This window comes from Lissotriton vulgaris, chromosome 1_1 (assembly GCF_964263255.1).
Source record: "Lissotriton vulgaris chromosome 1_1, aLisVul1.2, whole genome shotgun sequence".
Taxonomy (NCBI): Eukaryota; Metazoa; Chordata; class Amphibia; order Caudata; family Salamandridae; genus Lissotriton; species Lissotriton vulgaris.
Genome location: NC_141685.1, coordinates 814,981,345 through 814,998,340, shown reverse-complemented (window position 1 = coordinate 814,998,340; position 16,996 = coordinate 814,981,345). Strand labels below are relative to the sequence as shown.

Below are 16,996 nucleotides of genomic sequence, written 5' to 3'. Positions count from 1 at the left end.
AGCCCGTCCCTCTTCAACGTCTACATGAGCCCCCTCGCAGCCATCGCATGCCAACACAACCTCAACACCATCTCCTACGCCGACGACACCCAGCTGATCCTCTCCCTCACCAACGACCCCACCACCGCCAGAGCCAACCTACACGAAGGGATGAAAGACGTCGCCGACTGGATGAGGAACAGCCGCCTTAAACTGAACTCAGACAAGACGGACGTCCTCATCCTGGGATCATCACCCTCCGCCTGAGACGACTCCTGGTGGCCCCCGGCCCTGGGCACCGCTCCCAAACCAACAGACCACGCACGCAACCTGGGCTTCATCCTGGACTCCTCCCTGTCAATGACCAGACAAGTCAACGCCATCTCTTCCTCGTGCTTCAACACCCTGCGCATGCTCCGCAAGATCTTCAGATGGATCCCCACTGAAACCAGGAAGACGGTCACCCAGGCACTCGTCACCAGCCGACTGGACTACGGGAACGCCCTCTACGCCGGAACCACAGCCAAACTCCAGAGAAGACTCCAACGCATCCAGAACGCCTCCGCACGACTCATCCTGGACATCCCCCGGCACAGCCACATCACCTGACACCTGAGAGACCTGCACTGGCTCCCCGTCAGCAAGAGAATCACGTTCAGACTCCTCACCCACGCACACAAGGCTCTCCACAACCTGGGCCCCAAGTACCTCAACGACAGCATGACCATCTACACGCCCACCCGCCAGCTACGATCGACCAGCCACGCACTCGCCACCGTACCACGCATCCGCAGAGCCACCGCCGGAGGAAGATCCTTCTCCTACCTGGCAGCCAAGACTTGGAACTCCCTCCCCACCCACCTTCGGCGAACCCAAGACCATCTCTCCTTCAGGAAGCAGCTCAAGACCTGGCTGTTCGAGCAGTAACATACCCCTCTCCCCCAGCGCCTTGAGACCCTCCCGGGTGCGTAGCGCGCTTTATAAATGCCGTGATTGATTGATTGATTGATCACACAGGAATCCCTAGAAATTCCACCTGTCTGCATGTTAGAAAGATTCAGCCCACTAACAGAGGATCGGACTTTAGCCCATATAAATTCGATAAAATCAGGGTCACTGAGAGACCCAGCACCTCCTGAAGTGATCACTAGGTTTATCCCCTATTCTGTGCACCCCACTCACAGATCTATGTAATCTCTCCCTAAAATTGGCTAGCTTACTCTGTAAATGAAAGGCAGCATACATCAAGCCCCTTTTTAAAAAAACTAAAACCAACAAAATGCCAATGCACAATTCTAATCAAACAGTGCATTGAAGTGAAACAACGTCACCAGAAACCTCTTTTTCCGTTTGATTTAATCAAAATGTATTCTAGAAATCACATGTATGACTCAACAACAAAATATTACATACAATTTAAAAGTTTAGAAAAAACTAAGCTCTCTTTACCCACAAGCTTTTTTTATAGCATCCTTTCACCCATACAGACTTCTCTTTTACACAGCCTCAATACACCCCTCTCTGTCAGTCTATTCAATCATACATTCATTACACTCCCCTCACATACCAGCATACCCATACCCATTCCTCCTTTCAATATTTCATATTTATACAACTACAAAAGTAAATCCAATATACACAATGGCCAAACAGAAGACAATTCTCAAAATACAAAGCTTTCAGTTTTAGACACTAATTTGTATACTTGATTGGCCACACAAAAGGTGTCATTTTTTTGTTGTTGATTCGTACATGTGATTTCTAGAATACATTTTGATTAAATCAAACGGAAAAAGAGGTTTAGGGTGATGTTGTTTCACTTCAATGAACCAGTTGTAAAGTTAGAATTGTGCATCAGCATTGGTATTTTGTTCTTTTTGTTTGAATAGGGCTCAGCAGTGCTGATCTATAGCCCAAACCCTTTTTTGTTTTTTTTGGTTCCTTTAAAAAAAAAAAAGCCACAGCAGACCCCCAGAATTTTGCAAACTATAGACCCATCTCCCTCCTCACTTTTTCTCCAAAATCCTAGAATCCGCGGTGAGTGCCCAACTATCATCATATTTGGAATCTAATCACCGTACCAACTGTTCCTAATCCAGGTTTCGCACCTCCCACAGTACCAAACACCAAGTATATTATAGAGCAACTCAGTATAATAAGCAATGTAACTCACCGGGGCAGTGCCCTGTCAATGCTTTATATGCTCATACTTCTGTGTTCACCGTGTCTTTGTAAAATCAATAAAAATATTATTCAAAAAAAGAATGTACAGCCCAGGTCCAGTTGGGTGAGTTTTCATCAGCTCCTTCATACATTGACAAGGGGTGCCACAGGGCCCAATCCTGAGACCAACACTGTTTAATGTGTATATGGCCCCCTTGGCACAACTCATTAGATCTTATGGTTTTAAAACCATCTCCTATGCTGGTGACACTCAATTGATCATCACCATGGACCATGACCTCACCCCTGATCAAAGCGAGATTTAAAAACGGCCTGCTGACAGTAGCCTCGTGGATGTCCAAGAACTGTCTTCAACCGAACATGACCAAAACAGAGATTCGTCTGTTCAGGAAGGCACAGACAGTTTGGGCAGAGGACTGATGGCCACCTGAGCTAGGCCCCCCACCTATTTCCAATAAATGTGCAAGGAATTTGGGAATAATGATGGATGACAAGCTCTCCAAGAAGGAGCATGTCAAAACAGTATCTGGTACCTATTTTGCCATTCTGCGAACCCTTAAAAAGGTTTTTCAATGGACTCCTCTGCAGGTCAGGAAGACACTGGTACAGGCACTAATAATGAGCCGCCTGGATTATGGCAATGCCATCCTGGTGGGGAGTAGTGAAGGCATTTTGGCCAGACTCCAGGTGGTGCAGAATTCTGCTGCTAGACTGATACTAAATGTTCCTCCTCGCTCCTCCTCTGAGCCCTCTCTATACTTCCTTCACTGGTTCCCGATTAAAAAACGTGCCCTCTTCAAACTTCTCTGCCTATTATGCAAGACCCTACAGGGGAAGGGCCCTCTCTATCTAGGGCAGAAATTACAACCATATATCCCGGCGCAGCAGCTCAGGTCGAGTGACCAATTGCTTTTACTCCCAAAACCCATCAGAACAACGAGGAATGTAGGCAGCACCTTCTCATTCCTGAATGTACGGACTTTACTAAATTAATAAAATCTTGAAAACCTGTCTTTTCTCTAAGTAGTCTCTCTTTACCCCACATTGCAACGGCGCCTAGAGATCCCTGTAGGGATGATTTGTGCACCTAACAAATGTAACTAATAAATAAATGTGCTGCACATCCTGCATTTCATGTTGCTTCCTTCCTTCTATGCTGCTTTTCCCCTCCTCCTCCCCTCCCGCCTTTATTGTTTCTTCAACTCCCACACCCACTCCCCAATTTCATTGCCCCCCCCACCCAAAGGCGTTTTATTTATTGATTTGTACGTTTTAGAGGGCTAGGCAGCAAATTGCAGTCGGCTCTTCCACTTTAATATAACACACACTTTTGTGCTACTTCATGCTTGCACATGTGCGCATCCATAAAAAGACGCAGGCACATCATCGACCCTTTATGCCGCACTGTATCGATTGTCAATGGGTCTTAAGCCAAGTCTTATTTGCTTTGCCAATGCTTGTTTTTTGGGGGGATGGAGCGTGGATGCTGCATTTCAACAGGGGTTGTAATTGCTGGCCTGTGCCTCTCATTGCAGCTTGACATTCACTCTTTTCATGCAGACTACTCATATCATACGCGGAGTCCAGCATACGCTAAGATACATATTTGGCTCTGTGCCAGCAATGTAGAAATGCCTATAGAGAGGGGTTGTCCAAAAGTATTAGTAGAAAACACCAGGGGGAATTATTCTGTACAGTTGTGAGGGCTGTGCTCTTAAAATAGATCAAGGGAGACTTCAGGTAGATCGAGGAATGCTGGTCGGAGACGTGCAATTTATCAACACAATCAGATACCAACAGAGTGTGGAGAGGTGCCTTGAGGCTTATGGCAACAGATAAGCCATTGCCCATTTTAGATTGAATTGCCTCAAATTTAGCTATGAGCCAAGAGGATGAGATTGGAGCTCTGAGCTTTTGTGAAAATATGAGGAGATTGTGTGGGAACTTTTCTCATGGAAGGGTTTTTCTGTTTGCAAAGGTTAGGAAATTTGCTGTTGGCTGTGGTTTATTTCGGTTAGTTAGGGTTTATTTATGCTACGTTGTTCTTGGATGGATACGGAGGGCCTGACTCACAAAGGGCCTCCAAGCTCCTGGGGGAGTCTAGCACTCGGGCGGAATCTCCGCAATGAGAAGTCTCAGTGCGGAGATTCCGCTCTGAGTGCTAGACTCCCCCACGATTGCGGGCCCTCTTTTATGGGTGCGAGGACTCTTTGTGAACCAGGTCCTCAGACTGGACGGGGTCGAATGCGAAGCAGAATACACTCTATGCAGGAACAAATTCTAGAGGTATAGGCGGGAACGTGTAGGTATTGTATGATAAGAGGTGTCACATTAAAGGAGCCAGGTATCCATTACTTAGGCATCTGGCTGAATCATACCATTCCATCTAAAATGTGTTCTCCATCAAAACAAAACACATAGTAGAAAAGGAGATTAGAATGCTTTTAAAAAATAAGGTGCAAGCTAAGGCAAAATAATTAACCCCCCGTTTCTTTGAACAAAAAAATCACGCGAAGACTTTAAATTAAAAGAAAAAAAAAACTTCCAGTCCCAGTTGCTTCAAATCTTAGCATACATAATCAGCTAGCTTCCCTGGTCCAAAACAAACAAGCTTTTGCAATGCAATAGTTCTCGCATTTGCAAGAGTTTAAGCTATTGGCATTGTAAATGACAATGCCTTTTATTTATCTGTTTTGCTAATTAACACATAAATAAAAGGCATTTACGCTGAATGTTGCAGGAAAGCATGTCGTGCCTGCAGTAGGAGAAACTCATTAAAGAAAATATTGCTTACAGACTAAACAAGCATTTACAATGCAACGGTTTCGCCTTTGCAAAAGTTAGAGCTATTGGCATTGTAAATAACAAAATTGTCATTTATGTGTTGGTTTTGAAAACGGATAAATGGCATTGTCATTTACAATGCCAATAGCTTAATCTCTCGCAAATGCCACACACAGACCCACACCTACACACACACAGACCCACACCTACACAAACACAGAGCCCCCCCACACACACAGAGCCACACACGGAGCCACACTTATGTCTACTATAGTCAACAAAAATGTGTCCCATCAAAACAAAGATAGAAGGGCTCATGTCAAAATAGAGGATGCTCTTCCAAAACGACTACTCAGTTTTCAAAATTTCAGCCATTATAGCTTTGAAACATGTTTGACATCTTAGTACACGGTACTTCGACTGACAGAACAAGTTCAGGTTGCCCAAAAAAGGGAGGCACCTCTTCGCTTCAGAAATGCGCCCAAAATGACAGCCTCTAGCACTCGTGACACGCTGAGGTCGCGGCCTCAGCAATTAGCATATAAACTGATAGAAAACTGCATGAATTAAAAAGCTTTCCAGAAATGCCGTATGATAGCGTGGAAAGCCGGGTCAAATGCGGTGTCAGCGGAAACAGGCCGCAGTGACAGCAGTGGGAAGAGCCCGGGGAGGGAGGCTGACAGTGCCAGGAACGACAGCTCAAGAAACGAAACCTAGTGCCACTGACAGCTACCCACGTGTGAGTGCCGGTGGGGGCGTGGTTATCAACTGGTGAGATCCACGGTCGGAGGCTACAGAGCTACCTTTAGGCACACACGTCTGCTAGAGGCGCCAGGCCCACTCTCTCTCAGCATTGGCACATGTTTCACGTTTTGTCTGTGTTCCCGCACTGTGTCAAATAAAAATGTAATACCAGATCTTACGCTATCTTGTAAAGAAGCAGATAATATTTACAAGAGTCCTTTAATACTTCCCAAAGTTCTATCCAGATTTCTTAGTGGTATTTACCGCATGCACGGCTGCCTTTACTGTTTGAAGATGCCCTCCAGGTACCAGACGTTAGAAACAATTTCTATCCAAGAACTTGGTAAACAAGTGGGGCTGGAGACACGGACAGCGGGAGTGGGGCCGGGAACGGGCACACAGACAGCGGGAGGGGGGGCGGGAACGGGCACACGGACAGCGGGAGGGGTGGCGGGAACGGACACTTACCTGCATTAAGTTGAAAAATAGCAACTCGGAACACGGCCTGCAGTGCCACGGATTTTAGATCAGAATGGGATAACTCTAAGATTGCGGAAAGTGGGAGAGAAGGACAAAAATAGTCGAATTTAAACTTTTATGAGCCAATGATGCTCACCTGGCGAAGTGTCCTACACGCAGCAATGCCTGGCCTTGATAAATATGGGAACAACTGATGCACAAAGAAATCTGGCATGGCTGGTGGACAAACACTGTTTTGCTCTCTTCTTTCGGAAACCATTCATGCATTTTCTGGAACATTGGCAGATGTTTCACGTTTTGTCTATGTTCCCGCACTGTGTCAAAAAAAAATGTGATACCAGATCTTACGTAATCTTGTAAAGAAGCAGATAATATTTACAAGAGTCCTCTAATACTTCCCAAAGTTCTATCCAGATTTCTTAGTGGTATTTACCGCACGCACGGCTGCCTTTACTGTTTGAAGATGCCCTCCAGGTACCAGACGGTAGAAACAATTTCTATCCAAGAACTTGGTAAACAAGTGGGGCCCGAGACACGGACAGCGGGAGTGGGGGCGGGAACGGGCACACGGACAGCGGGAGGGGGGGGGCGGGAACGGGCACACGGACAGCGGGAAGGGGGGTGGGAACAGGCACACGGACAGCGGGGGGGGGGGGCGGGAACAGGATAAAAAAAAGTAGTAAAAAATGCTGCTTACCTGCCAATCAAGGAAAGTGAAATTGAGCAGCCCACCCCTGCAAAGCACACGTTGGAAATAAACAAACATGCCGAGACAAAAAAAAAAAAAACAACCGCGAACATTGGCAGATGTTTCACGTTTTGTCTGTGTTCCCGCACTGTGTCAAATAAAAATGTGATCCCAGATCTTACATAATCTTGTACAGAAGCAGATAATATTTACAAGAGTCCTCTAATACTTCCCAAAGTTCTATCCAGATTTCTTAGTGGTATTTACCGCACGCACGGCTTCCTTTACTGTTTAAAGATGCCCTCCAGGTACCAGACGGTAGAAACAATTTCTATCCAAGAACTTGGTAAACAAGTGGGGCCGGAGACACAGCCAGCGGGAGGGGGGGCGGGAATGGGCACACGGACAGCGGGAGGGGGGTGGGAACGGGCACACGGACAGCAGGGGGGGCTGGAACGGGATAAAAAAAGTAGTAAAAAATGCTGCTTACCTGCAAATCAAGGAAAGTGAAATCGCGCAGCCCACCCCTGAAAAGCACACGTTGGAAATGACCAAAACATGCCGAGACAAAAAAAAAAAAACATCCGTCCACTGCCGTATGACGTTCTAAAAGGGGTGGGATGAGTAAAAATCTACGGAACGCCCAAGAATCTGCTCCGACAATTACGGACAGATCTCTCTTCCAATGGCTAGCCTCCATTTATGGAGCTAGCCAATGGAAGAGAGAGGCGGGACAAAGCCCCGTACTGGTAAACATAAGATTTCGCCTGCGCGAGCACTGCTGCGCAGTGCTACGCCAGGCGAAACCTAAAAAGACGTACCATATAGCAACCGAAGTAAAAGGGCCAGTCCTCATTGGAGGTTACAAATGAAGACAAGGCGGTACTAAGGAGGGACCAACAAGCCTATTAACGAATTAGAAGCAAGCATTTATGAAGAACAATGACAAGCCAATGCAAAAATGGGAGGAGAGTGGGCAGGGCTTCTAATCAATTCTCCAATACAGCATGCTGCAGACCTAAAAATTGCAACTGTTGTCATACGTACCTTCCACCAGGTCTAGATAAACTAGGAACGTGGTGTAGACATCAGTGCTGCTAGCAACATTCAGCGCCATCATCTCCAAGAACTGCAACAAACGTGAAAATAGTGAAAAACCAGAGGGTCACAATCCAACCAGAGGGTTTCAAAAACACAATGACTTGTCGCAGAAAAGGTTTCGTAAAACAAATGTATCTACGTTCATATAGTGTACAAATCAAGTTTTAGAGTTCACACAACATTTAATCTCAGAATCAACAATATACAAAGAGAACCACAGAGGCGTCAGATCACCATGGCAGGGGCTCAAAAAGTAGGCCAATTCTGACCTTCAACGCTACCAATGTTTATTATCACATTATAACACATTGTGGTCAGCAATCTTCTCATTAAACGGGCTTTAAGCTTTCGTCTTATAGTCCAGTTGGCAATAAGGGTTTATGGGAACAGTCATCTTTTGTGAAACTTAGCAAAATAGCATGAACATTTTGAAAAATTATACTTTTAGAATGAAATGTGTTGTGCCAGCATATAGTGTGACGCTCTCGAGGCCATACAGCTTTAATAAAAAAGCAGCATAGGTCTCTCTCCAATATTTGTACTGCAGGAATCAGGATGCAACAGCCCAAAATACACAAAATCTCATAATCTGAAATTTCAAGACATTTAGCGCATTCCATTCAATGTGATATTAAGACTTTTCCAAATTTTGCCACCAAGTTACATTTTGCACAGGTTTAGTTGAGATATCCCCAGTCACCATCACCAACTCACACGTGGTGCTGTAAGTCACATGACAGTAATCCTTCACAGGGCCACCTGGTGAAAAGACTTCATTATACAGTAAACGCCAAGGTAAACTGGAAACTCGCCCACAGTGTAGGTTTTCCCTGGGTGTATGAAGACTCACACTATACAAAGCTACAGTAGATTTTGCTTCTTCCCCAGGACATGGAAGCTGGCTGCAAATACATGTTTGTGCTGTTGTGGAGAGTAGTTCTTTCGGCTCATGCAGATGCTATAAATCCTTGTTCCTTTCCAGAGCTCTGCCCTCTTCTATGCTCCTCCTCCTTCCCCCATGTAAAATAGCACAGGTGAAAATTATTACAAAGCTGGCAGGTCTGCTAGTGACCTGTAATAAGTAAACTACGTCAATCCTCCAATGTAACAATTTACTTTCCTGCAATCCCAGTCATGAGCCTGAATAGCTGTGCCCTGAGCAGACCATCAACTGTAATTTAACAATTACAGGAAGGTTAGCTTTTTAGCTCCTTCCCTTTTTTTTTCGGAAAAAAAAATGAAGTCATGAGCTGATAAGACATATTTATGAGGCATGTTTATTTGCTGTACTGTGGGAAGGCAGGATTCTATGTACATAATGCTACAACAAAAATAGCCATCCTCTCAGATTATTTTAAGATTTGAAAACACACTTCTTCAGGATTCACCATTCAAATGAACTAGCCTTTATGGGTCTCTGCTGTTACAGCTATCTTTTATCTCTTTCATTCTGTTACTGTGATTCTATTACCAAGTTATCTTTAAAGCGCTAAGCTGACCACATGGTTAGGTCTGCACTATAGAAATAGTCAAAATAAATAAATACGTCACACTTTAAAATATAGAGCTGGCTTCAATTATGACACAAGATGCATAGCTTTACTTTAACACAACACGTTTCTCATTTATTTTACAATGCTGTACCCAGCAGACCTCTCATCAGAAACTGAAAAATGCTGAGGATGTCACAGGGTGGGGCAATGGCGGCTACTACAGGACGGGGGTGGTGTGAAAATAAGAGAAAAAAAAGTACTTACCTAGGTACAGCCACCCGCCGCCTCACCTCCATCCTCCTCTTCTTCTTCTTCCCGTCTCGAGTCCCGGAAGCACACAGGATCCCAGACTCCCCTAACCAATGACGCTGCAGCTATCACAATGACAGCAGCGTCGTGATTGAACTACGTGCCCTAGTTTGGCGCTCAGACAGAGAGTGGGAGGCTGTGCATATTATCCACCCAGGTTGTACAATATAGCGGGATGGAGAACATGCTAACTGCGCATGACTGTTAGGCCGGCCCAAGTCGGTCGGCCAAACCGTCATGCGCACTTAGAGAGTGCACCCACTCCCCTCCCCAGCAGTGCTCTGGCCAGCCCAGCCCTGCTCCGCATGAAACAAACTGAGCCACTGCAGTAGGAAAAATAAAATTAAAAGAACGTATTTTATTTTTCATTTTGAAACTGCTTGTAGGGACGATTATCTGTTATAAGGAATGAAGTATCCTTTTCCTTCTGGGGTCTCCAGCCTTTTCTCTAATGAGAGCTACTTAATTTCAATGAAACCCATCCTGAGCTACTCTTATTATTAGTGTTGTACTAGTGGTCACATCCGATAAGATTACATTAGTGGCCATCCTGTGCCAGCAGTTATCATCTCAGCACAAGGTTGCCAGCAATGATCACTTGAGTGCATCAGACAGGGTACCCAGAAGCAATAAAAAATGGGTTTATCAATTTGGAATGCCTTTACATAGGTAATACATAGCAGTCATACCACCAGTGCCCTGGTCACCAAGGTAATATTATTAGTAATAAGTTTCCCCCAATGCCACCTGCTTTATCACTTACATAACCGCTATAAATATGTATTGGAAATTCAACCATTTTTCTCCACACATCAGTTTACGAGGTCTGCAAATGCACCCATTTTCGTCACGGATACACACGTTTCAATGTTGGTAATTAATTCAGAAAAGCAAAAGCTTCAAAACTACCAGTAGCACACGAGCTACTCATTGCAAAAGAGTCTCCCACCTTAAGTATAAAATGTCCCCTTCCCTGGCCTACACGAAGGAAGGCCATACTTTGTAGTTGCTCCTTCTAAGGTCTCAGAACGTCTAGTTAAATTGAAGTACCTTAATAATGCACATCAAGTTGCACTCTTATCAACCATGGGGACCGTTATGGCAGTAATGGAGTGGGCACATGGTAAAGCACTGAGTAATGGAATAGGCGATCTGTGCCTCAAAGCAGAAGTCATCATTTTTTAGATCAGTTGTGTTCACATGTGATGTGCTATTGGGTCTACCCAGGAGTGACAGAACATATTCCCTGGATGCATGGTTAATCAACTGGATAAGTTAACATGAAGTCCAACCCAAAGGGCGACAGAAGCTTATCTCCTGGGGTCACAGTTAGTCAACCAGAAAATATTAAACAAGGTCAACTTAGGAGCGACACAAGTCCCACCCCTTGAGGCTGGGTTAATCACTAACAGACCTACATGAGGCCCACCCAGGAGTGACAGATGGTCACCAATTACAAAATTATTCTGAGAGGTCCTCTAAGGTGGAGCAGAAACTAATCAAGCACTCTTGGAGTTGCCTGTTTGAGGGGAACCAGAATGATCCCGGAACTCATCCAAGTTTGGAAAACTGCAGAAAGACAAGATTTACACTAAACAGACAGGGAACTACAATTTGCTGGACAACATCACAGGGGTCTCCAGGGAAACGCTGTTGTACATCAAAGAGTTCCAGGACAACAAACAATGCCTTTGCTCACATTGCTGGTCCGAGCTAGGCTCCAAAACCAACCAAGGATAAAAGCTAATATCAGCCCTGCATCCCTCCATGCAAGTGACCATCTTGGGCGAGCCTGAGTCTATCGAACGAGTGTAAGGGGAGTGCCCGTTCCCTCCCACAAATGGCAGATCTACTAAGTCCAACTATGTAACTTACAGCACACTTTTAGAAAAATACTGACTTAGTGCTTCTAGCGTTAAGTCAAAGACAGCACATCCAACCCTAAAAGCATCCCACGAGCGTGCAGTCCAATAGAAACTGCAGAGTGCCAGATCCTGTTGCACTTGCAAGGGGCAGGAACCCTACCACGAGGAAGGTTACACAGATGAAAGTGCCTGGGGACGGAGCGTCCCAACCAAATCAATCACAAATTCCCTTGCAAACTCTTCAAAGGAGCACGCAGCACCCCAGACCTCCAACAATAAGGTGCTTTAATACCGCATATGAACAAGGACAGCTTGTTTTAAGTCCTGATGCGTTTCGGCCTCCATTCAGCCTTGATCAGAGGTGAGGTGTCATGTGACTGCGGTGTAACTTCCTGCTTTTATACACCGATTGAGACTACGGAATCTCCATGTGGTCTCATTAGTACTACAGTCACCAGAATGCACCTTGACAGTCTTTATTTTCTTGCCATCCGTATGCAATTCGTTTTCCAAATATTTTCTTTTTACTAGGACATTGCATACATAGCTATTTTCTTATGTACTTCACAAGGTGCTGCTGTTCAAACTCTTTAACAAAAACTTGCTGCCTCCTTCACACATTTTTTTGCAACATCCTACGATTGAAAGTCCTTGTGAAGGACACAGTCTCTTCACTCTCCCTTGCCGCGCTTCCACCTCCAATTCTGTTGTTGAGGCAATCCCGTACCTATTCCTGGTGCAGCACGGGCGGGTCAGGCTCTCCCAGCAAAACATCCAACACTAGTAACTTCGGGTAGAGAGCATCGACCTCATCAGGGCAGCCTCGGCGTGTGGAGACGGAGCACCCCAGCCAAATCAATCACAAAATCCATTGCAAACTCTTCAAAGGAGCATGCAGCACACCAGACCTCCAACAATAAGGTGCTTTATTACTGCATACCAATAAGGACAGCTTGTTTTAAGTCCTGACGCGTTTCCACCTCCATTCAGCCTTGATCACAGGTGAGTTGTCCTGTGACTGCGGTGTAACTTCCTCCTTTTATACATCCATGTTAATTTCCATAGGTACATTTTAGACACAGCTACAGCCCAAACTACTGAACGGAATTACACCAAATGTGGCAAAAAGGAAGCTCTTGGGCCAGAAACCACTCTTTTTATTAAATGGTGTAAATCCACTCAGTAGTTCCTGAGAAATTCAAAGATATCTCAGATATACAACTGTGGCCACAGTGGATAGGCGAACCCTCCTGATCTCGTGCCTGAGATCTGATTGGCTGCGAGCACTTCAAACTAGGAAGTGTTGGCAGCCATCCTGTGACTCAGTTGAACAGAGTCACAAGAAAAACATTACAAGAAACAAGAAAAGGGGTCAGGGTAGAAACACCCTGACCCCCTAGGCCTGTTCAGGGGTCCCACAGGGACTCCCAGGGCCCCCCCAAAAAGCATTTCTTTAAAAAACGAAACGGGGGCTCCTTCGCGTCGTTTACTTTAGGGCCCCCGGTGGGTCAGGTCTTGGGGGCAATTAAAAATAAAGATACAGGGGAACGCCACCTCCCTGAGGCTAATTGCTTGAAGTGCAGAGGGGCCACGCAGCACCCCTCCAGCCCCCGGGGACAGTTACACCCCGGGCTATATTGAAAATAAAATGTGGGGGGCTCCAGCTCGCCCACGCAGCCCCAGGGACTGCCACCTCCACAGGGCTAATTTACTGAAATGCGGGGGGCATGTGCCCCCCCACAGCCCCGGGGACCACCACCTCCCTGGGGCTTAATTTCAATTGGAGGGGGGCACGTGGCCCCCCTCGTGGAGCTGTAAATGACCCAGGGGACTGCTACCCCCCAGGGCCGGCTCCAGCAATGTCCGGGATACACAGCCCCGGGACATTGCAGTTTGGTATGGGATGGCGGGAGCACCGCTCCTGCCATCTCATAGCAAACAAGTGCTCCGCTTTGAACAAGCGAGGCACTTAACATTTTACACCCAGGGAGCTGCATCTTAGTGATGTCATGAGTGATGTCACTGACCATGTCATGAGTGATATAATATGTGAGGTCATAAGCAGAGCATTGTGTTGCAGGGGGAGCTAGATATAGTTAACTAAGAACTATACTACACCTAGGAGACATATTTCATATGCCTCGCAGCAGCCACAATATCTCGAATCTGATTCATTAAAAAGTAATAGATTTGACCGCGTATTGCGCTAGCTAGATTAACGCTCCCATGGTATGATGGGGGCATCGCTCTCTATTATATTAAGAGATATTATTGGGCGTCGCAGTTGGCAGCCGTTAATCAAGGTATGTATGGCCCTGTGTCGAATCCTGGTTTCGCCATGGATAGGTGGTTACTACCTGGTGGCAATTATTATAGAGCGCTCTATTCTAAATCTGTGATGAAGGCTTTGACGGGACTGACCAGGACTGCTGTGCGGGTCTGGCGTGATGCTACCAGTTCATTAGGGTGGAAGGACCGTTTAACTTTGGCTACCTCACTTTTCGGCTCTGACAAGTTCGGCAAACTGTGGAACACTAAAGGGTTCGACAAGTGGGGTCTTATTGGTATCTCCAAGGGCGGAGACATATGGGTGAAGGGACGGGTGAAATCATTTGCGGCCTTGCAGACCGAGTTTGAATTGGGAGGGACGGAATACTTTCGTTATGCTCAGATTAGACATGCACTGACTTCCGTTTTCTCGGAAGGAGAAGAGATTCCGGAATCTACCCCATTAGAGGATCACGTCTTGGATGGTCATATGCCTGATAGCACTATATCCCTAGTGTACAAGAAATTGATTAATCATAGAGCGGACCTTTTATTGCAGCTGCGTGATCAGTGGACCCGTGACGGCCTCGAGCTTCATGACTAGGACTGGCAGTCGGCAATCTCCTCTCCGAAGGAGGTCGCGATTCCAGCGCGATTGAGATTGGTTCAACTAAAAATATTGCATAGAGTATACGTCACGGGTCCCCGTTTGGCTCGAATGGGTCTATCTGAGGAAGGTCTCTGTCGGAGCGGTTGTGGTCAACTGGGGACCTTCCTCCATATCATCTGGGAATGTCGGGAAGTACTCGACTATTGGAGCAGAGTGCATGCAGTAATGCAGGAGGTCGCGGGTGTGGCTCTCTTACCAGAGGCCAGACACTGTTTACTGAATGTCTGGGAGCCTACTGATCATAATTCGGCACAAATCCAGTGGGTGACTCTAGGGGCCATGATTGCCAAACGGAACATTGCGCAGTTGTGGGGGTCCCAGAAGCCTCCTACCCTTGACGTGTGGGTAAAAAACATGGATTGGTGTATGTTCCGAGAGAAAACAGTGTACTTGGCTCGGGGGCGCCCCCGGAAATGGAGCAAGATTTGGGGCCCTAGGAATAGATATAAAGGGGATATATGTGTACCACCAGTTACCGAGGTCCTTGATGTTCCGCTTGGACCCTGACCCCTTATTTTTATTGATTACTTTTGATGTTCCTCTGTGTCCTCGCCCCCTCCCCTTCAATATATTGTTTATTGTAACATTTGAAGATATGATGCTCGCCCCTCGTAAAACCTTTGCATTCCTATGTTTTGTATATGCCTTGCTCGTTTTTTTTCAATAAAAAGAAACATTACAAAAAAAAAGTATTAGATTTACTCTCTCGGTCTAATGCCATTGTCTAGAATAAATTGCTGGCTTTTTGGTTTTCACAGTTGAGGAGTATAGTTTGGAAGCAGTGTTAGTGACCGATTCCAAAAAATAGTTCTAGGTCTCTTTGTCAACTGCAAGTTCCTCGCATTGAAAAACCTTTAGCATGCAGGTTATATGTAGCAGGCTTAAATACTTTGCAAAAGTAAATTTCCATTTTAAAATCTTTTTTTCCACAACACTTTCCTTCTTAAAAATGAAGCGGGAGGGGGTTCCCTGCCCACTGTCATTCAGGATAGAGATATGCTGCTGTCTTTGACCAAATCTTCGTCTGCATACAAGTTGGGAAAATCCCCTGCAAGTTTGACAATGCCCTCAAACTCCAAGTTTGTGGGGGTTTACTAAGTGACTATTTTGCAGAAACATATTATTAGACCTTAATGGTGTAATATTATGTTTCGGTGTGTGAATACAAAATGTCAATTAAGAATAGTAATTTAAGGTATTTGCACACACAAATCCAACTTAGATGTGAAAATCTCTTTGAGAGCCAAGCCCCTTGTTTGTTGCCTTTGGGAGTTTATCTGCCTCGCCAGGGTAGAAAACATGAAAATAAACATGATAAAAAGTTCCACTTTAGACGTGCAACTGATAAATCACAATACACAACGACAAACAAATTACAGGGTTGTAAAGGGAAACATCTGCTGCTGAAAGATGCATGTAGGCAAAGTCAGGGGTCGACAGTCCAAATGTCGGCAGTAATGAACTGCCTAAGGACATGGCCAGAGACAGCGAGTGGTTTAGGTTAACTGTATTGTGCGAGAGCAGAGTATGAGAACAGATGGAGCACACTGATGCTCCTAACTTTGCAAGATAGGATTAAAAAGACATGGTAACTCCCCAATCCCATCAGCCCCCAAAGAGAAGGGTACCTCAATTACAGGTATAGTCAAAGGTAGAACTCTAGAGCAGGATCCATGACAAATTTACATACAAAGAATCAAATTGGGACTTATACATATATATGACCATCGTGAAAATTTGGCGAGATACCAGCCCTTCAGAACCAGAGTTGGAAACCCCTCTACTCAAGTGTGATGGGGTGCCTACCAGAAAGGAACAACCGGTAGTGGGATTCACTTCGAGAAACAGTAGGTGGTTTGATTTTTAGGTCTTGCCTACAGACTTTTTGTAAAAGGCCTATTGTGAAAAATACTAATACTTACAGTGGACATGGACCAGCCCACAGCTTACCAATAAATGGCTTTCCTGACCGTCTCATTTGCTTGCTTCTTATTTGATGGTTTTCGTTCCTATTCATGCATTTGCCCCTACCCTGGAGCATATCTTCTTTCCTATTCTTTTATGTGGATGACATGTATTCTTCCACTGTTCAGTCATAAAACTGTTTTTTCCCTTCTCTTTCAGAACTCCGTGGCAGAGCATGTGTTTTGCTCTCATCCTCATGGGCCCCTACCCCCATAATTACCTGCTCCCCCCCCCCCCCCCCCCCGCGCACACTGTCACACCATCTTTCTCTCTCTCTCACCCATGTCAGTCGTTGCTTACCCAACCTCTCACACTTTTTATTTCAATTTTTACATTTCTTCCCACCTCAAGCTCCTCTGTTGCTCACCCACTGAATGCACAGCTCAATGCCCCTTTGTTTCCCCCACCTGCTCCCCTACTGACCCCCACGCCTCCATTTCAGTTTATCAAAATAATGCTTTTTTAA

General features: G+C 45.6%; 1 protein-coding gene across 1 annotated transcript in view; it reads right to left on the bottom strand.

Moving 5' to 3' along the window:
- TSEN15 (tRNA splicing endonuclease subunit 15) overlaps positions 1 to 16,996 on the bottom strand; it is a 132,191-nt gene that overhangs the window by 100,434 nt on the left and 14,761 nt on the right. Inside the window, exon 2 of the mRNA XM_086957042.1 lies at positions 7,907 to 7,988. Within this exon, the coding sequence (XP_086813168.1) occupies positions 7,907 to 7,988 (82 nt within the window). The remainder of the gene's footprint in view (positions 1 to 7,906; positions 7,989 to 16,996) is intronic.